General features: G+C 36.7%; 2 protein-coding genes across 2 annotated transcripts; one reads left to right on the top strand and one right to left on the bottom strand.

Annotated features, from left to right (window-relative positions):
- Positions 1-10349: 10349 nt before the first annotated feature.
- On the bottom strand, positions 10350-19271 carry LOC132543785 (PRELI domain-containing protein 2-like). The gene is made up of 6 exons (XM_060207309.1): positions 19197-19271; positions 17892-17949; positions 16904-16977; positions 13187-13347; positions 10646-10751; positions 10350-10531 (listed from the first exon to the last, which is right to left on the bottom strand). Exons 1-6 carry the CDS (start codon positions 19269-19271, stop codon positions 10436-10438), a joined length of 570 nt encoding a protein of 189 aa, XP_060063292.1. The 3' UTR covers positions 10350-10435.
- Positions 19272-20086: 815 nt separating this feature from the next.
- On the top strand, positions 20087-21013 carry LOC132543780 (uncharacterized). The gene has a single exon (XM_060207303.1). It carries the CDS (start codon positions 20149-20151, stop codon positions 20560-20562), a length of 414 nt encoding a protein of 137 aa, XP_060063286.1. The 5' UTR covers positions 20087-20148; the 3' UTR covers positions 20563-21013.
- The last annotated feature ends 1983 nt before the right edge of the window (positions 21014-22996 follow it).

The raw sequence follows: 22996 nt of genomic DNA, 5'->3' as shown, positions 1-22996 counted from the left end.
TGTTCCACAGGAGTCTTTATCAATGTATTTATGTTCCACAGGACTCTGTATCAATGTATTTATGTTCCACAGGACTCAGTATCAATGTATTTATGTTCCACAGGACTCAGTATCAATGTATTTATGTTCCACAGGACTCTGTATCAATGTATTTATGTTCCACAGGAGTCTTTATCAATGTATTTATGTTCCACAGGACTCTGTATCAATGTATTTATGTTCCACAGGACTCTATTTATGTTCCACAGGACTCTGTATCAATGTATTTATGTTCCACAGGACTCTGTATCAATGTATTTATGTTCCACAGGACTCTGTATCAATGTATTTATGTTCCACAGGACTCAGTATCAATGTATTTATGTTCCACAGGAGTCTTTATCAATGTATTTATGTTCCACAGGACTCTGTATCAATGTATTTATGTTCCACAGGAGTCTTTATCAATGTATTGATGTCCCACAAGGACTCTGTATCAATGTATTATATGTTCCACAGGACTCTGTATCAATGTATTTATAAGTTCCACAGACTCAGTATCAATTTCTTTATGTTCCACAGGACTCAATACACAGGATGTTCTCATATACTCAGTATCAATGATATTGAGTTACACAGGAGTCTTTATCAATGTATTTATGTTACCACAGGACTCTGTATCAATTAATGTATGTTCCACAGGACTATCTATAAATTAATGTATGAGTTACACAGGACACAGGATTCTATAAATTAATGTATCAGTTACACAGGACTGTATAAATTAATGTATAAGTTACACAGGACTCTGTATAAATTAATGTATCAGTTACACAGGACTCTGTATAAATTAATGTATCAGTTACACAGGACTCTGTATAAATTAATGTATCAGTTACACAGGACTGTATAAATTAATGTATCAGTTACACAGGACTCTGTATAAATTAATGTATCAGTTACACAGGAATCTGTATAAATTAATGTATCAGTTACACTATGTGGTTATATTAATGTATCAGTTACACAGGACTATCTAATATTTATATCGTACAACGGAACCAACAGGCAAACTAACGAGCATCAAACACGTCCAACTTTATATCATACAACGGAACCAACAGGCAAACTAACGAGCATCAAACACGTCCAGCTTTATATCGTACAACGGAACCAACAGGCAAACTAACGAACATCAAACACGTCCAACTTTATATCGTACAACGGAACCAACAGGCAAACTAACGAGCATCAAACACGTCCAACTTTATATCGTACAACGGAACCAACAGGCAAACTAACGAGCATCAAACACGTCCAACTTTATATCGTACAACGGAACCAACAGGCAAACTAACGAACATCAAACACGTCCAACTTTATATCGTACAACGGAACCAACAGGCAAACTAACGAACATCAAACACGTCCAACTTTATATCGTACAACGGAACCAACAGGCATACTCACGAACATCAAACACGTCCAACTTTATATCGTACAACGGAACCAACAGGCAAACTAACGAACATCAAACACGTCCAACTTTATATCGTACAACGGAACCAACAGGCAAACTAACGAACATCAAACACGTCCAACTTTATATCGTACAACGGAACCAACAGGCAAACTAACGAGCATCAAACACGTCCAACTTTATATCGTACAACGGAACCAACAGGCAAACTAACGAGCATCAAACACGTCCAGCTTTATATCGTACAACGGAACCAACAGGCAAACTAACGAACATCAAACACGTCCAGCTTTATATCGTACAACGGAACCAACAGGTAAACTAACGAGCATCAAATATGTCCAACTTCATATTGTACAACGGAACCAATAGGTAAACTAACGAGCATCAAATACGTCCAGCTTTATATCGTACAACGAAACCAACAGGTAAACTAACGAGCATCAAACACGTCCAGCTTTATATCATACAACGGAACCAACAGGCAAACTAACGAGTATCAAATATGTCCAACTTTATATCATACAACGGAACCAACAGGCAAACTAACGAGCATCAAACACGTCCAACTTTATATCATACAACGGAACCAACAGGCAAACTAACGAGTATCAAACACGTCCAACTTTATATCATACAACGGAACCAACAGGCAAACTAACGAGTATCAAACACGTCCAACTTTATATCATACAACGGAACCAACAGGCAAACTAACGAGCATCAAACACGTCCAACTTTATATCATACAACGGAACCAACAGGCAAACTAACGAGTATCAAATATGTCCAACTTTATATCATACAACGGAACCAACAGGCAAACTAACGAGTATCAAACACGCCCAGCTTCATATCGTACAACGAAACCAACAGGTAAACTAACGAGCATCAAATACGTCCAGCTTCATATCGTACAACGGAACCAACAGGCAAACTAACGAGTATCAAACACGCCCAGCTTCATATCGTACAACGAAACCAACAGGTAAACTAACGAGCATCAAATACGTCCAGCTTCATATCGTACAACGGAACCAACAGGCAAACTAACGAGCATCAAATATGTCCAGCTTCATATCGTACAACGGAACCAACAGGCAAACTAACGTCCAGCTTTATCTCGCAAAAAAAAAAAAAAAAAACAATATTTCTCAATGAGATAGCCATGGCAACCATAAAACTTTCAGTTTGTATCAACCCCAACTTTTGAAACCCTGTTACGAGTCCGTTGACGTGATAATGGGAACATGTCCTTGAATATCGAACCAACTATGACTTGTAAATACCTTAGGTTGGGGATGCAGGAATATTGTTACCCAGTAAAGGAAAATTCATAATAGGGGAATTGAAATCATGTTTATCATACAGCATGATGGAAAGCTGTTCATGTTGATTCCGTTAAAGGAAAAGATCGAGATAAGCAGCTGAAGAAGAGTCTGTCGTATCTTTGATTTCCAATTCTGGTGGGTATATACAATGGGCGTGGTCAATAAATTTCTTGTTTTTTAAAGACAAGACGTCATCAATGTATCTAAAAGTGAAAGTAAAGTCTTTGCAAGGTCTAAGTGACCTGTTTTGATTTGCTCTTCAACACATTCAGCCTTGGAAACAAAATCAAGTCCGCCAACAGAAGGACACTGTTAGTTCCCATAGGTATGCAAATAGTCTGTTGGAAGATCTTACCACCAAACTCGACGAAGATGTTGTCACCTAGAAACTCGATAACTTTTTATGATTTCGTCCTCGGTAGTTCCTTTTTGATTTGGGTGTATTTATTTTTTACGAAATACTCTTCAGTATTGTTCACAACCATATCTTTATACCGCCATTCACCTTTCTTGGACAAGAAATCTCTCATAACAAGAGAACGAAGACATTCCCTCAGTTTAGAATGGGGTATGGTGGTGAACAGAAAGGGAAAAAATCAAATGTACTTATAGCAGAGGTATTTCAGAAGAGGGTGCTGGAGATTGGTCAAAAGCTCTTAGGAGGCCTGCAAAATCCACATATTATTAGTGTCACTTCTTGAGTAAACAGTATTACAATATGACTGTAACCGAGATTTGATAGTATTTCGAATGTTGGTTAGTAGTTTTGACAAGTATAAATGGAGGAGGTCCGTATCCTTATCATTGATAGGCAATCTGAATGACTGTAATGATTAACTAGTATTCCACCTTCGTTATCAAGTAAGCCCAGTTTGTATACAGCAAATGTTATCATGTTTGCAGACAAGGATCAAGTTAACTAGAATTTAATCAAAGGCTGCAAGATCAATTTATTATAAAATAGTACAGACAATAACATACCTGTCATGTAGGTGGGGTATAAAATGGTATTATGATATTGAAATTTCTCGCGAGGTCAAGGCTATCAGTTATATTAGTCTCAGTTCAATCGAAATGAATTAATGAAGGAGAATAGTATTAATATGTCATGGCTGATTTCTGTCCTTTTATCGATTCGTTTTGTCGCATAGACACAACGATAATCATCGTTATGTCGTGACGAAAAATAGCAGAGCCATCATTCGACCCGCAAATAAGTTATTCCTTTTTATCGTCATTTCGCGATCAGTTATTGCGTTTTTCCGTTATGTCGCTGCGAAAAAGACGATAATTAGCAGGGGCGAAAAAAGACGAATAATATCATTATGTTTGGGCGACAAAATGAAACGACGAAAGGACAGAAATAGCAACCATATTGATAATTTACCTATCCTGAAAATGAAATAAAAATATCTCCGTCGTTTGGTGGCAGGTGTGGAAATTGTGTCCCTCTCTTGTCAGACGTGCTTTGGATTTCATACGAGAATGAATTCATCAAAGAGCCATCAAAATAGGTCACAATAACTTTATGTAGAATTACACTTTCAAAAAGCTCTTGGCTCGTTGTGACTTAAGAAAGCAGTAAGTCCGCTTGTTTGTGACTATAGAATGCAGTGAGTCCACGTGTTTGTGACTATAGAATGTAGTGAGTCTGCTTGTTTGTGACTATAGAATGCAGTGAGTCTGCTTGTTTGTGACTATAGAATGCAGTGAGTCTGCTTGTTTGTGACTATAGAATGTAGCGAGTCTGCTTGTTTGTGACTATAGAATGTAGCGAGTCTGCTTGTTTGTGACTATAGAATGTAGCGAGTCTGCTTGTTTGTGACTATAGAATGCAGTGGGTCTGCTTGTTTGTGACTATAGAATGCAGTGAGTCCACTTATTTGTGACTTAAGAATGCAGTGAGTTCGCTTGTTTGTGACTTTAGAATGGACTGTATTTGCTTGATTGTGACTTTAGAATGCAGTGAGTCTGCTTGTTTGTGACTATAGAATGGACTGTATTCGCTTGTTTGTGACTATAGAATGTAGCGAGTCTGCTTGTTTGTGACTATAGAATGCAGTGAATCTGCTTGTTTGTGACTTTAGAATGCAGTGAGTCCGCTTGTTTGTGACTTTAGAATGTAGCGAGTCTGCTTGTTTGTGACTATAGAATGCAGTGAGTCCGCTTGTTTGTGACTATAGAATGTAGCGAGTCTGCTTGTTTGTGACTATAGAATGCAGTGAATCTGCTTGTTTGTGACTATAGAATGTAGCGTGTCCCTTGTTTGTGACTATAGAATGCAGTGAATCTGCTTGTTTGTGACTATAGAATGTAGTGAGTCCCTTGTTTGTGACTATAGAATGCAGTGAGTCTGCTTGTTTGTGACTATAGAATGCAGTGAATCTGCTTGTTTGTGACTATAGAATGCAGTGAGTCTGCTTGTTTGTGACTATAGAATGCAGCGAGTTCGCTTGTTTGTGACTTTAGAATGGACTGTATTTGCTTGATTGTGACTTTAGAATGCAGTGAGTCTGCTTGTTTGTGACTATAGAATGGACTGTATTCGCTTGTTTGTGACTATAGAATGTAGCGAGTCTGCTTGTTTGTGACTATAGAATGCAGTGAATCTGCTTGTTTGTGACTTTAGAATGCAGTGGGTCCGCTTGTTTGTGACTTTAGAATGTAGCGAGTCTGCTTGTTTGTGACTATAGAATGCAGTGAGTCCGCTTGTTTGTGACTATAGAATGTAGCGAGTCTGCTTGTTTGTGACTATAGAATGCAGTGAATCTGCTTGTTTGTGACTATAGAATGTAGCGTGTCCCTTGTTTGTGACTATAGAATGCAGTGAATCTGCTTGTTTGTGACTATAGAATGTAGTGAGTCCCTTGTTTGTGACTATAGAATGCAGTGAGTCTGCTTGTTTGTGACTATAGAATGCAGTGAATCTGCTTGTTTGTGACTATAGAATGCAGTGAGTCTGCTTGTTTGTGACTATAGAATGCAGCGAGTCCGCTTGTTTGTGACTTTAGAATGCAGTGAATCTGCTTGTTTGTGACTATAGAATACAGTGAGTCTGCTTGTTTGTGACTATAGAATGTAGCGAGTCCGCTTGTTTGTGACTTTAGAATGCAGTGAGTCCGCTTGTTTGTGACTTTAGAATGTAGCGAGTCTGCTTGTTTGTGACTATAGAATACAGTGAGTCTGCTTGTTTGTGACTATAGAATGCAGTGAGTCCGCTTGTTTGTGACTATAGAATGTAGCGAGTCTGCTTGTTTGTGACTATAGAATGCAGTGAATCTGCTTGTTTGTGACTATAGAATGTAGCGTGTCCCTTGTTTGTGACTATAGAATGCAGTGAATCTGCTTGTTGGTGACTATAGAATGGACTGTATTTGCTAGATTGTAACTTTAGAATGCAGTAAGTCCGCTTGTTTGTGACTATAGAATGCAGTGAGTCTGCTTGATTGTGACTTTAGAATGCAGTGAGTCTGCTTGTTTGTGACTATAGAATACAGTGAGTCCCTTGTTTGTGACTTTAGAATGCAGTGAGTCTGCTTGTTTGTGACTATAGAATGGACTGTATTTGCTTGATTGTGACTATAGAATGCAGTGAGTCTGCTTGTTTGTGACTATAGAATGTAGCGAGTCTGCTTGTTTGTGACTATAGAATACAGTGAGTCTGCTTGTTTGTGACTTTAGAATGTAGCGAGTCTGCTTGTTTGTGACTATAGAATACAGTGAGTCTGCTTGTTTGTGACTTTAGAATGTAGCGAGTCTGCTTGTTTGTGACTATAGAATACAGTGAGTCTGCTTGTTTGTGACTATAGAATGTAGCGAGTCTGCTTGTTTGTGACTATAGAATGGACTGTATTCGATTGTGACTTTAGAAAACACTTGATATTATTGTTTGTAGCTTTCCGACCAGGATCACTGGTTTGTAAATTCCAGTCAGGAACATGAATGTTCCAAGTTTTATGAGTAAGGCATTTCCAGAATACTCTAATACATAACAGGTTCTATGGCTTTGACTCTGTCTATTCCAGTATTCAACACCTCAATAGCTTATAAATTTGTGGAGTGCAATAAAATCGTTGAACGAGATTTCCCAAAAGCTTGGTGTTTGATTCAATTTCATATTCTTCATTTTAAAAAATCATTCTTACAATTTTGCAACACGTTTAACATTCCTCAAAATGCCAATGAATTTACACCAAGTCTACCAGCAGGGACATAAGCTTTGGCAATGTAAGACTGGTTCAAACAAATTAAACACACCCACATACCCAAAGTCATAAGTTCAACAATTCAAATATCATAAGAAACAAAGAACAATGACTTCAGTGATTATGTACAATATATGTACATATAATTCTGATTTCAAATAATATAAAAACAAAAACGTTCCGTAGTAAAATAAATCTTTATTCTACTTCAACAAAAGTAAATCTGATTTATGATATACTCTTTCTAAATATAATATAAGATGTCATGTCCTTTGTATGCCAGTCACAAGGACAATGCCATTTCAATTCCAAGTATGTTTGTCAAGTTTCTATAAAACAATGTAAATCGTTAAAAAATGCACATACATGTACACTTGTAAAATAGTGTCTGACTTGCTAAAGGAGAAATGACTAGTTGTACTGTTGTGACAAATAAAATGTATGGTTTGTGAAGGACTCCATCTTGATTGTGAAAACTAATAAATGAAAAAGTTTAACTGGCACTGAAAAACGCACTGCAATCAGAATCATTATCCACTTCAATAAATACACACATTCATCACTCATCACTTTTTGAAGAGTATTTTCTTAATTATCAACAACTCTTAAATGTAAAAACAACCTTGTATAAATTCCCTGAAATATTTGCTGTGTTTCACTGGGATATACAACATACAAGAGGCCCAAGGGGCCTTAATGGTCACTTGAGGAATATATGTCAATAATCTGAGGATTTTAAAATGTTGCAAAAATGTAACAACACTTGTGCAGGACCAAGTGTAAAACATCTGTACCAAGTTTGAACATGACCCATCCAATTGTTCTTAAGAGAAAGTCTATAATGTCTTAGCCAAACAGAGGCCAGGGTGGCCATCTTGGATTTTGAATCGCCCCAAAAAGTTCAAACATTTGCCAGGACCTTGTGTAGAACATTCGTATCAAGTTTCCCCTTTTCCCCACCTCCTGGGGCCCCTATTGGGGCCACGCCCTTTTTCTTCACAAACTTGAAGCGGCTTCCCATGGGGATGCTTTGTGCCAAGTTTGGTCAAAATCCATTCACTGGTTCTTGAGAAGCAGTCATTTAATGAAGGTTTTTACATATGGCCACTTTTACACCCCTTATGGGTCCCAAAGGGGACATTATCACTTTTTTCAACATGATTTCATATGTTCTTCACTAAGGGATGCTGTCTACCAAATTTGGTTGAAATCGGTCAAAGTTGAAATTTTGACCCTTTTGAGCGCCCCCTAGTGGGGCCGTTTTTGACCCGATATTTTTTTCATTAGCAAACTTTGTAGACCTTGCCATAAGGACCCTAAATATCAAATATGAATTAAATCTGACTGTTGGTTCATGAGAAAAAGATTTTTAAAGATTTACCTAATTTTACCCCCTTTTTCCCCTTCCTGGGGCCTTTATTGGGGACACGCCCTTTTTCTTCGCAAACTTGAAGTGGCTTCCCATGGGGATGCTTTGTGCCAAATTTGGTCAAAATCCATTCAGTGCTTCTTGAGAAGAAGTCGAATATGTGAAAAGTTAACGATGGACGAAGCACGTCACACAACGAAAGACAAATCATGATGCCTTCGGCTCAGGCGACCTAATAAAGCATATCACCGAGATTTTATAAACCTAATATCTACAGTGTATCACTGAGATAAACTTAATATCTACAGTGTATCACTGAGATAATCCTAATATCTACAGTGTATCACTGAGACAAACTTAATATCTACAGTGTATCATTGAGACAAACCTTATATCTACAGTGTATCACTAAGACAAACTTAATATCTACAGTGTATCACTGAGACAAACTTAATATCTACAGTGTATCACTAAGACAAACCTTATATCTACAGTGTATCACTAAGACAAACTTAATATCTACAGTGTATCACTGAGCCAAACTTAATATCTACAGTGTATCACTGAGCCAAACTTAATATCTACAGTGTATCACTGAGACAATCCTAATATCTACAGTGTATCACTGAGATAAACCTAATACCTACAGTGTATCACTGAGACAAACTTAATATCTACAGTGTATCATTGAGACAAACTTAATATCTACAGTGTATCACTGAGACAAACTTAATATCTACAGTGTATCACTGAGACAATCCTAATATCTACAGTGTATCACTGAGATAAACCTAATACCTACAGTGTATCACTGAGACAAACTTAATATCTACAGTGTATCACTGAGACAAACTTAATATCTACAGTGTATCACTGAGACAAACTTAATATCTATAGTGTATCACTGAGACAATCCTAATATCTACAGTGTATCACTGAGATAAACCTAATACCTACAGTGTATCACTGAGATAAACCTAATACCTACAGTGTATCACTGAGACAAACTTAATATCTACAGTGTATCACTGAGACAAACTTAATATCTACAGTGTATCACTGAGACAATCCTAATATCTACAGTGTATCACTGAGACAAACTTAATATCTACAGTGTATCATTGAGATAAACCTAATATCTACAGTGTATCACTGAGACAAACTTAATATCTACAGTGTATCACTGAGACAATCCTAATATCTATAGTGTATCACTGAGACAATCCTAATATCTACAGTGTATCACTGAGATAAACCTAATACCTACAGTGTATCACTGAGACAAACTTAATATCTACAGTGTATCATTGAGACAAACCTTATATCTACAGTGTATCACTGGTACAAACCTAATATCTACAATGTATCATTGAGACAAACCTTATATCTACAGTGTATCAATGAGACAAACCTTATATCTACAGTGTATCACTGAGACAAACTTAATATCTACAGTGTATCATTGAGACAAACCTTATGTCTACAGTGTATCACTGAGACAAACCTTATATCTACAGTGTATCACTGAGACAAACCTTATATCTACAGTGTATCACTGAGACAAACCTTATATCTACAGTGCATCACTGAGACAAACCTTATATCTATAGTGTATCACTGAGACAAACTTAATATATATAGTGTATCACTGAGATAAACCTAATATCTATAGTGTATCACTGGTACAAACCTTATATCTACAGTGTATCACTGAGACAAACCTTATATCTACAGTGTATCAATGAGACAAACCTTATATCTACAGTGTATCACTGAGACAAACTTAATATATATAGTGTTTCACTGAGATAAACCTAATATCTATAGTGTATCACTGGTACAAACCTTATATCTACAGTGTATCACTGAGATAAACATAATATCTACAGTGTATCATTGAGAAAATATTTTATCTACAATGTTTCATCAAAACAAATATACTATTTAGAGTGAATCACCTAAACAAATATAATTTCTTCAGTCAGTTGAGTTTAAACATGGCAGCGGTACAGAAGTGTGAGTATTGACGTTTGGTACTTCAAATGGTCTAGTTTTACCCTTCTGGCCTTGGTTATTCTTCAGAATGTCCCTTAAATTTCCTGTCTTTTATCTCCCCTATCTCAGCTTGATACCGTTCCAACAATAAGTCCTCCATAATTCCCAGACCCTGAAACATGATCATACAGTGATATCTACACAAACCACGGTAGACAATGGAAATCACAACCCAGTAGTACTTTCACAAAACTTTCATAACGATATTCCTCAAACATATACTTACTCTTTTCACTCCAGCATGCAAGAATTTCTCTGCAAACATTTCAATGACTCTGCCAAATGCTCCAAGGCCTTGAATGTCAATAACACCATGCTGTTTCAACTGCGTCCTGGAATAAACCAATTTAAAACAAGAATAAAGGGAAGTAACTCTGATAGAAATTGTGCATCACACCAGCCTAAAGGAATTCACCTGACTGAACTCGGAGAAGTAAACCATTTCATTCCAATATGAAAAAAAAAATGCTTTTCAAATAAAGTTTGGAGGCCTGTTTTATTGATAAAAAAAAGAAATACCAATTACATCTGAATGTTAATTTGTAAAGGGAAACATATGCAAGTAAATAATGTATTAAGTAGGGGCATCACATACAAGACAATTTAACCCAGTTCATCAGACACTGGACAGACATTCTTACCTAAGACATCAGACACTGAACAGACACTCAAACCTAGGACAGACACTCAAACCTAGGACATAAGTGAGACTGTACAGACGCTTTAAACCAGGACATCAGACATTTATTCCAGGACATCAAACACTGCAGTAAAACTCTTGTGGTTTACACCCTTGAATCAAATACATATGTTGGATCCTGATTTTTTTCTCTTCGAAATCTTAGTAAATTAAACATGGATGATTCAAACACTATTGAGTTGAATACTGCATTTGGTTTGAATATATTTTGTGGTCCATCCCTTCTAATTTCTACTAAAATTTCATTTTTGGTGTTGAACATTCAGGAATCACCTTGTCTCAGGTAAAAATTTCCTGGCCTAAGTCCGAATGACTGAGTGTGATCGATCAGTTGTTATCTGTGTAATTTTCGATCAAACATTAATGCTTGTGTTAACAAAGATAAAAGTTAGAATTTACACAGAATTTAAAAAAAGAGGCCCAATGGGCCTGCAGTGTTCACCTGGTATATATATACCAACCAAATATCATGCCTCTTGGTCTTTTAGTTAATGAGAAGAAGTCATTTAAGGTTTTAACAAATTTGTTCATTGTGATCTTGAAAATAGGTCAAGGTCATTCCTTTTTGCAAACTTTGTCAAGCTTCATCCTACATGTAAGAACATACCAGCAAAATATCCTACCACTAGGCCTTTTAGTTCATGAGAAGAAGTTGTTTAAATGTTTAAACAAATTTGACCCCTGTGACTTTGAATATTAGTCAAGGTCACCTCTTTTCACAAACTTTGTCAGACTTTATTCTAGGAACATACCAGCATAATATCAAAACATTTGGTCCATTGATTATTGAGAAGAAGTTATTTAAAGGAAAAAGTTGACACCAGACAATGGACGCTGCACCTGGGCATAAGCTCACTTAGCTAACAAAGTACACTATGGTCTGTTAACTGTAATCCAATGTGTTTTGTTTACTTTTTTATGTGCATGATGGCAGGAAACCAAAGGAAAAAACAGGAGATAACTACTGCACTGACGCAGATTGATAAAAATACTAGTTTGACACATTTGTTTATGATTTGAAATACTTATTTTTTTATCTATTTTATGGTTACACTCATACAGTGCTCTATACGTAAAGTGATGCTTCACTGACATTGCTGCAGCCTTCACCTTTTCCTAACCCTCCTCAGTGCTATCACTGTTACATCAATGTAGAATGCTCATGAGTATGTATTTATTGAATTTTATTTTTAAATATTGTTGATGGGACTTGTTACTCTTCAGGATATAAATGTGCATACAATATTTGTATCACTTTCGGTATTGATTCACTAAGTTATGTGTATGAGATTGGGTGTGTATCCACACGTGTGCTGCGATTCAATGACGAGTGTTTCACATTACATTTTTTGTTTTATATTCGTACTTATATCTGTTTATTTAAATACAAAATATCATTAGTGAATAAAATCACAAAATATTTTTATTTATTTATTACTTAATCATTACTGTCATTCACATGCTATGAGACACATTTCCTGTAAACAACTGATGAAAATAGGATCAAACACAGACAATCAACTAAGGACACCAGACAGATACACTTCCGACAGTCTTAGAACACCAGACAGATATTAACACTACAGACAGTCTAAGGACACCAGACAGATATTAACACTACTGACAGTCTAAGGACACCCAACAGACATTAACATTACAAACAGTCTAAGAACACCAGACAGATATTAACACTACAGACAGTCTATGGACACCAGACAGACATTAACACTACAGACACAATTAGGACACCAGACAGATATTAACACTACAGACAGTCTAAGGACACCAGACAGATATTAACATTACAGACAGTCTAAGGACAACCAGACAGACATTAACACTACAGACAGTCTAAGGACAAAAGACAGATATTAACACTACAGACACACTAAGGACACCAGACAGATATTAACACTACAGACAATCTAAGGACACCAGACAGATATTAACACTACAGACAGTTGGAGGGTTACCATCTGTGATGTTATTTACACATAATCTATATTCTATAGTGATAACTGAATTTGACTGTGATTACACAGTTAGAGGTTAACAACGTAATCTTACCAGTTTGGGTTTTCTGGAGAAGGTCCGAACTTTGACTCCTCCCACATATTTGCATATTTACACCAAGTCAGGTTGCGACTTTTGAGATAAAGGGATCGTTTTTTGGCATCCTGCCAAGCCTTCTCTTCCAGGAGAAATTCTTTCACATTCAAAACACTTATCTGAAACAAATATGTACCGATACATACAATTCTACCCTGTTTCACAATATCACAAACAAATACAAGTATGTATTCGATACACATACACATACATACAATTCTACCCTGTTTCACAATATCACAAACAAATACAAGTATGTATTCGATACACATACACATACATACAATTCTACCCTGTTTCACAATATCACAAACAAATACAAGTATGTATTCGATACACATACACATACATACAATTCTACCCTGTTTCACAATATCACAAACAAATACAAGTATGTATTCGATACACATACACATACATACAATTCTACCCTGTTTCACAATATCACAAACAAATACAAGTATGTATTCGATACACATACAAGTATGCATATCTATTCCCTCTGCTTTTCTTATGTCTTTCACTTCCCCCATAACTATACAGGTTTGACATACAATGAGCCTGCATTGCTCACCTGGCTAATTTAGCTATTCAGCATCCAATAAAGGATTTCAAATATGACTAACAATTCTGATATAATTTAGGTCCCACCCTTGTGGACAAAACAGAGGCCAGATTCACTATTTATAAAATTTGCTTCAGACCAAACTTGGACAATATCCTTGTATGGAAGGACTTTAAAGAACTTACATTTCACTGATTGGGTGTATTTACTAGGTTGAGGATAGCTAGCTCAACCCATCATTATAATATCATTTAGTTACTAGGTCGAGGATGGATGGTCAAAGGTCTTAATATAATATCATAATTACCTGGGAGAGGATGGATGGTCCAAGGTCTTAATAAAATATCATAATTACCAGGCAGAGGATGGATGGTCCAAGGTCTTAATACAATATCATACCAGGGAGAGGATGGATGGTCCAAGGTCTTAATACAATATCATACCAGGGAGAGGATGGATGGTCCAAGGTCTTAATACAATATCATAATTATCAGAGAGAGGATGGATGGTCCAAGGTCTTAATACAATATCATACCAGGGAGAGGATGGATGGTCCAAAATATCATACCAGTCTTAATACAATATCATACCAGGGAGAGGATGGATGGTCCAAGGTCTTAATACAATATCATACCAGGGAGAGGATGGATGGTCCAAGGTCTTAATACAATATCATACCAGGGAGAGGATGGATGGTCCAAGGTCTTAATACAATATCATACCAGGGAGAGGATGGATGGTCCAAGGTCTTAATACAATATCAATAGAGGATCATGGATGGTCCAAGGTCTTAATACAATATCATACCAGGGAGAGGATGGATGGTCCAAGGTCTTAATACAATATCATAATTATCAGAGAGAGGATGGATGGTCCAAGGTCTTAATACAATATCATACCAGGGAGAGGATGGATGGTCCAAGGTCTTAATACAATATCATACCAGGGAGAGGATGGATGGTCCAAGGTCTTAATACAATATCATACACAAGGTCTTAATACAATATCATACCAGGGAGAGGATGGATGGTCCAAGGTCTTAATACAATATCATAATTATCAGAGAGAGGATGGATGGTCCAAGGTCTTAATACAATATCATAATTATCAGAGAGAGGATGGATGGTCCAAGGTCTTAATACAATATCATACCAGGGAGAGGATGGATGGTCCAAGGTCTTAATACAATATCATAATTATCAGAGAGAGGATGGATGGTCCAAGGTCTTAATACAATATCATACCAGGGAGAGGATTGATGGTCCAAGGTCTTAATACAATATCATACCAGGGAGAGGATGGATGGTCCAAGGTCTTAATACAATATCATACCAGGGAGAGGATGGATGGTCCAAGGTCTTAATACAATATCATAAAAGTGAGAGGATGGATGGTCCAAGGTCTTAATACAATATCATAATTATACAGAGAGAGGATGGATGGTCCAAGGTCTTAATACAATATCATACCAGGGAGAGGATACTTAATACAATATCATAATTATCAGAGAGAGGATGGATGGTCCAAGGTCTTAATACAATATCATACCAGGGAGAGGATGGATGGTCCAAGGTCTTAATACAATATCATACCAGGGAGAGGATGGATGGTCCAAGGTCTTAATACAATATCATAATTATCAGAGAGAGGATGGATGGTCCAAGGTCTTAATACAATATCATACCAGGGAGAGGATGGATGGTCCAAGGTCTTAGTACAATATCATACCAGGGAGAGGATATCCATCTTAATACAATATCAGAGAGAGAGATGGATGGTCCAATATCAATACAATATCATACAGGGAGAGGATGGATGGTCCAAGGTCTTAATACAATATCATAATTATCAGAGAGAGGATGGATGGTCCAAGGTCTTAATACAATATCATAATTATCAGAGAGAGGATGGATGGTCCAAGGTCTTAATACAATATCATACCAGGGAGAGGATGGATGGTCCAAGGTCTTAATACAATATCATAATTATCAGAGAGAGGATGGATGGTCCAAGGTCTTAATACAATATCATACCAGGGAGAGGATGGATGGTCCAAGGTCTTAATACAATATCATACCATCAGAGAGAGGATGGATGGTCCAAGGTCTTAATACAATATCATAATTATCAGAGAGAGGATGGATGGTCCAAGGTCTTAGGGAGAGGATGGATGGTCCAAGGTCTTAATACAATATCATAATTATCAGAGAGAGGATGGATGGTCCAAGGTCTTAATACAATATCATACCAGGGAGAGGATGGATGGTCCAAGGTCTTAATACAATATCATAATTATCAGAGAGAGGATGGATGGTCCAAGGTCTTAATACAATATCATACCAGGGAGAGGATGAATGGTCCAAGGTCTTAATACAATATCATAATTATCAGAGAGAGGATGGATGGTCCAAGGTCTTAATACAATATCATACCAGGGAGAGGATGAATGGTCCAATGTCTTAATACAATATCATAATTATCAGAGAGAGGATGGATGGTCCAAGGTCTTAATACAATATCATACCAGGGAGAGGATGAATGGTCCAAGGTCTTAATACAATATCATACCAGGGAGAGGATGTATGGTCCAAGGTCTTAATACAATATCATACCAGGGAGAGGATGAATGTCCCAAGGTCTTAATACAATATCATACCAGGGAGAGGATGGATGGTCCAAGGTCTTAATACAATATCATACCAGGGAGAGGATGGATGGTCCAAGGTCTTAATACAATATCATACCAGGGAGAGGATGGATGGTCCAAGGTCTTAATACAATATCATACCAGGGAGAGGATGGATGGTCCAATGTCTTAATACAATATCATAATTATCAGAGAGAGGATGGATGGTCCAAGGTCTTAATACAATATCATACCAGGGAGAGAATGGATGGTCCAAGGTCTTAATACAATATCATAATTATCAGGGAGAGGATGGATGGTCCAAGGTCTTAATACAATATCATACCAGGGAGAGGATGGATGGTCCAAGGTCTTAGTACAATATCATACCAGGGAGAGGATGGATGGTCCAAGGTCTTAATACAATATCATACCAGGGAGAGGATAGATGGTATAACCCATTAATACAATACCATTTACTTACCAGACGGAGGACGGATGGTACAACGTTATGACAAGTTGCTATTCTCTTCTTGTAGTTAACTCCACTGTCTTTATCTAAATAAATGAACCATATGTTATCATGTTGATGAACAAGGTTGTAAAAGTTCTATTATAGTTAGTGATGGGAATCGGAACGGAAATTTACAATCAATTATCGGAAGGAGTACAATGAACGATTAATCGATCAATGGGAATAGTATCTATCCTCACTACTTTTAGAACTCTTGACTTCGTTTTTTCCAGGACATTGGTACAGCTCAATATCATCCGCCATTTTGACAACATGCTCTTTCGCCGTAGTTTCATACTTATGTTTAAAAGTTAGAATCTCAAGTTTTCTTGATTTATGAATAAAGTTTCCTTTTCTAAAAACAAATGAAATCCAAATTTTAATTTACTAGTGTAGATTCGTGTCAGTTTTTTTATTATAAATACTGAACGAAAACTACGAAAGGTACGCCACATACTGGTAGCTTCTAGTATTGATACACTAGGCCTGATACACTAGTACCGATACACTAGGCCTGATACACTAGTACTGATACACTAGGCCCAATACACTAGTACTGATACACTAGTACTGATACACTAGGCCTGATACACTAGTACTGATACACTAGGCCCGATACACTAGGCCTGATACACTAGTACTGATACACTAGGCCCGATACTAGTTCTGATACACTAGGCCTGATACACTAGTACTGATACACTAGGCCCGATACACTAGTATTGATACACTAAGTTGGTTTGGTACACTTGATCTTTGGTTGTAGTCAAGCAATTTTCGACTTTTTTCAACTATCGGAACACCACTAACTAGAGTCACAATTTACTGTTGCTGATTTCATATAATACAATTTATTAATGATCTGGTAACTTTTCTGTGTCTGATATTAAATCATAAAGAGCTATTGCTGTTCTGCCAAATAGTTAAAAAATATATATTTCATCATACCATAACTTACCAAAGCTTTGTTCAACAGTATCAATTTTCTGAACATACTTCTCTTTATCATTTGGGTACTGAAAAAATAACAAAAATAGCCTTCGTTTAAAAGGAAAAAAGGTACAAATTACTGGGAAATTAGAACAAAGCATGTCGGCAATTAATTTCATCTTTAAATTATTACGACTTTATATATAGAATGAATTTTTTTCAAAATTTACAATGCATTCTTATTGCATTACAATGCACACTGTTCTAATCTGTGTAGCTAATCTGTGTAGAATGGGTAACAGATCCCAGAATACCATTTGAATGAGTGAATGTGACTGGTAAATGTACTATAAATATAGATCATTGCTGAAGTATAGGTATGTTAGGTTACTATGTTTATTAATTATACAAGGTCTTAATAACTGTTCTCTAAAGCAAGCACTTTATGCCAGGTCACATCACATTTGGATATCCAAAATAGCAGAAAAAAAATATTACAAATGTGATTGCCTAAAACAGCTGGTTATTTGGACTGCTACTGCTGAACAATGACAACTTTTGATCTGTTGATTGGATAAAAACATATTCTGACTGACAAAATGACTGTTTAAGCTATCATAAGGAAATAAAAACATATTTAAAGTCTTAAATGATTAAGATTTTAATAGAAGAAATATTCATTCTGGATTTGGAACATAAATTTTGCAAAAATCTTTTGTTGAAAAAAAAAATTTTTTAACCAATTAAGACAAGGGAACATCTGATCACTTGATTTCAAATCTAAGGCTCATGAACCTTTGTCACATTCCATACAAGTACATGTGAGAAAGGCAGAAGAGTCTCTTTAAGAGGGAGATGTCAAAAAGTCTTGATTAGGCATATATTTTTATTGCCCTGTCTCCTTACTGCATTATTTAGATGTATTTCTGATATTTGTTTGGATTATATTTAAATTAAATTTTAAAGAAAAACTATATAAACAACTTGATATGAGCAGTTCACAATGAGATATGCAATATAGATGCTTTCATAAATGTACATATTTTTATCAAACTGCACTAGCACTGGGAGCAGAATTATTTCGTATCCTAGTTAAGGACACGTGCAAGTCTAACGGAGCAGTCTAACTGCGACATCTTAATGAAATGTGACAAACCGTCATGGCAAGTGCGATTTATGTGGAATATTGACATGTGCAACCGACGTTACAGTATGAGGACAATAACTTTCAGAAAGACAGAGCTGCTGCTTAAAAACGACATATTGGTGTTAGGTAATACTTGGGGCGAACACACGCCGATACCATACTCGCACAAAAACATCGATTTCACACCTTTGTGAAATGAGTGTTCACGACAAACTCTAACGGGTATTTGAATGTGTGGATCACGTCAACAGAAACCACCATATTCCGACAGCCTGTCGTTCCCTGTGGGTTGCTCCCGGTCGCCTTGCTGTCGAAAAGCAGCCGAAAAAGTTATATAACTTCGTCATTCTTTTCATACTCCATCTACACAGATTGAAGAGCTCCTAACAACTGTAATAGGGTAGATAACTCTTGTTGTCTTGTGTGTGTGTGTGTGTGTGTGTATATATATATTATCTGAAGCCGTCTATATATCAGAGTGTCTGTAAAAGAAAAACGATTCTTTTTAAAAAGAAATTACAATTTGAAATTTAAACGTGTCAAATATAAAGTCTTTATAATAAAATTAATTTTCCGCCTTCAGAAACAACTGGAACTTTTGACGGACTTGATTGAGTACAAATGTAAAATACTTTTTTTTCTTTCTTCTTGATTTCCCAAGATTAATCATCAACTAACGATATGATCACATGGCAATTTATTATTCAAACCTGACGGCTTTTAAATTCATTAATACACAGTTTAAAATACAAATGTGTATTGATTTCTTGTGTGTGATTATCGAGCCTTTGATCCCTGATGAGTGTGTATATCTGCGAACCAAATTACGTCACAATCTGACATGGCCCGGAATATGTATTTATAAATAACGTAGGTGATCACGTGTGTTGTATTGTGATATATACCGTCGCCAGGGACCCGTGACGCGTGAACAATACTGTAGGTAGAGATAGACTATACACTTGGCGAGTTACGCTGAGGGGGTTGGATTAACCTATTATAGTCTGTGTGAATATTCTCGACTGTTAATCTTGCGCACGGACTTGGTTAGCAACGCGAATACGACCCAGATCTCGGGGTTGAACAACAGGGAAAGGATTGTACCAAAGTTTTCCTTTGGTATCGGCAGTAGCCGACGATGGCGGCTTCGGAACAGGGAGAAGTACCGGGAGCATTTCCTCATTTACAACGATTTAATCCCAATCCGAAAACACTAACATGGGAGAGATTGGAGAATAAACGTCTTAGCAAACTCGGGCTTGGGGCAAAGCGCTACTCTCGACATTTTCAGAGATTCCAACGTGAGCAGTCCAGTATCTCAGAGAATAATGTCTCCGAAGTTCAGATTGTGCACAAGTTGGACGCCAACGGTGTAATGAGCAAGTATGTACTGGTCGGAGGAGAACTGAAGAAGATGAACTCTATTGCCCCCTTCTATACGGAAGAAAAACCAACGTGTGGATTCTTCTTTAGTCGAATTACCGATAACAAAAAGAAGAAGTTTGGAATTCCTCCCAGTGACCTGGTAAAGTGGAGATCGCTCAGTCAGTAGACATTGGCAAGAAATTACGGGATACCTAACATCAGTGTTCTCGTGGAGAGCACCGGGGTATTGATTAAAGTGCCGATTTATATTAATTAAAACACCAGAAAACTTTTATTCCCGACATTGTCAGGCCGAACTCGTCTGTTCCTGGAACTTTTCTTCAACACCAATTGTGTCTCCTGACTACACCATCGATTGTACTTCTATAAGTGAGCGTTCACCTCGGACTGGTACCGTTGTGGATGTGGGGACTGGATCCGGACAGTCGAACTATAATCAGTGACTAAAATCATCCGGCTATGGGTTTGAACTTTTGGGTACCAAATCAGTATTCATATGTAATTGGTTGCTCATTTTACTATAGTATTATATTTACCTTTCCATTATGTTTGTTGACGTATTTTTATATTTTCAAAAATATATAGATTTTGCATGTTATTACGTTTTATACATTTAAAAAGATCATATTTTTATTAGTGTTAATTTATAAAATGTCATTCGCACCGTTTACCCCTGTTGCCTTTGTTATTGTGTTGTGTTATTTCAAAGTCTAGCTTTTAATTCCTTTCTAGCAGAACGACTTAACTTTGATAAGCCTATTTCTGTGTTGTGTTTGTCGGGATACTCGCCCGATACATGAGCCACCTTTTCTAAGTCACCGCGATAGTAGTTGTATGTTCTTTGTAAACTTGTGTGTCGGAGCTTCGCCCTTCCTCTATGGCTGGATGCAATAAATTGTATTTGCATTTAAAAGTTGTGTATTGATTTTTCTACAAATGGGTGAATTCATGACTGCTTTGTGTCGAAAGGACACCTTTTTATTTTCAACAATGGGACACTGTCTTCAGTGAACCTCTACCTGTGTATACATATTAATTCAGTATATATATTGATATATTTGTATTGTTTGGAACATATCCATTGTCAGGTGTATAATTAGGTATTATATATGTGTATAATCCAATGTTAAGCTTACATACCGACACGTAACGTATATATATATATATACTTATGTATGATACCCTAATGTCTTACCCAGGTCCTGTGCAAGTGTACACTATACAAGTAACTACCCCGAGACCACAACCCAGCCTATACAGGTATTCATCCTGTATGCCAATATTTTACCACAAACCTATTCAAACTTAACTCACAATATTAATTACTTTCGTTGTTACATTTAATGCTAATACATACCGATTAGTGTATTTGGCGGAGAAAAAGCTCAATGTTTTAATGTTTGACATTTTGTAAAATGTTTCGATTAACATGAAGATTGTGTTTACGCTTAAAGTTTCTCTCCTTCGAGAAAGGTGGGTATTGGTTGATATTTCAATGATTGTGTTGAAACTTCTGACACGTAGACCCGAAATGGCCTCCATTACCGCCATTTATCGCCGTGTATCATACGACTCGATCAATAATATGTTTTTATACTACCTACAAACTGTACGTGTAGTATTACAGGTGTAGATATCCACATGTACAAGGACTTGGCACACTACCTCACAGGACACCAACAAACTGTGGACGTCACTGTAGTCTTTGGTAGATGAAAAATGAAAGGTCTCCTGTGATGACTTTATACGATAAATCTTAGTGTGAAATGTTACAATGGTTTGTCTACATCCTCACACCCGTCTCTAGACATCTTTAGTCATTTATGGACTCACTGTATGAAATGTGTTTGGGAGGCTGCAATATGTTCTCATAAGCCTCATTGTCATAGTGAGAATGCCGACTTTATAGTGTTATCACACTGAAGTATACATTCTAAGACACCTTGAAGGATATACCATCTGGTTACATTATTAAGGTCTATATAACTTGCTTGTAACTTACTCCGAAGTAAGACAGTCATGCGACACATTAGGAAACGGGCTTCCGTGCTATATATGTTGTTATTTGCAACAAGGACAATGATCACATAAACACACTTTCAGAATTACAATGTAAGTCACCCGTATTAGAAGTTTGTATAACTGTATTTGAATTCTTGTCACTATATAAACTATGTAGATGTTTAAACTTTCTGTCCTGGAATGAAGGACATGCCATGTATTATTTATGAATGGTGGGCGCTATTAAATGTCTGTGATATGTAAATACATTAGCCCATTGATGGGTGTTTATAATAAAATACCAGTCCATTAGAAAGTCCTTTATCTTATGTATCACACTTAAAACCCCACAAGGAACCTGTCATAATGACTCAATGTTTAGCCGCCAGTTTTTAATTTCCGACCTAGCCGACCATGTCTTTGTATATTGTGTACGTCCATTTCTGCCACCAAGACGTGCACTGTTTATTTTAAACCCCAGGATCAATTTTTCAATTATGTCTTCATGTTTGTCGACTGTCTGGATTTGAATATTGATAGATCAGTTGTATACTAACACCGCGGATCTACTCGGGAATGTAAATAGGGCTGAGACAGGT

This window comes from Ylistrum balloti, unplaced genomic scaffold, assembly GCF_031769215.1.
Source record: "Ylistrum balloti isolate Yb309-2 unplaced genomic scaffold, AGI_CSIRO_Ybal_v1 Utg369764, whole genome shotgun sequence".
In the NCBI taxonomy this organism is placed as follows: Eukaryota; Metazoa; Mollusca; class Bivalvia; order Pectinida; family Pectinidae; genus Ylistrum; species Ylistrum balloti.
The sequence above is the reverse complement of the archived record's forward strand: the minus strand, read 5'-3'. Positions and strand labels throughout refer to the sequence as shown.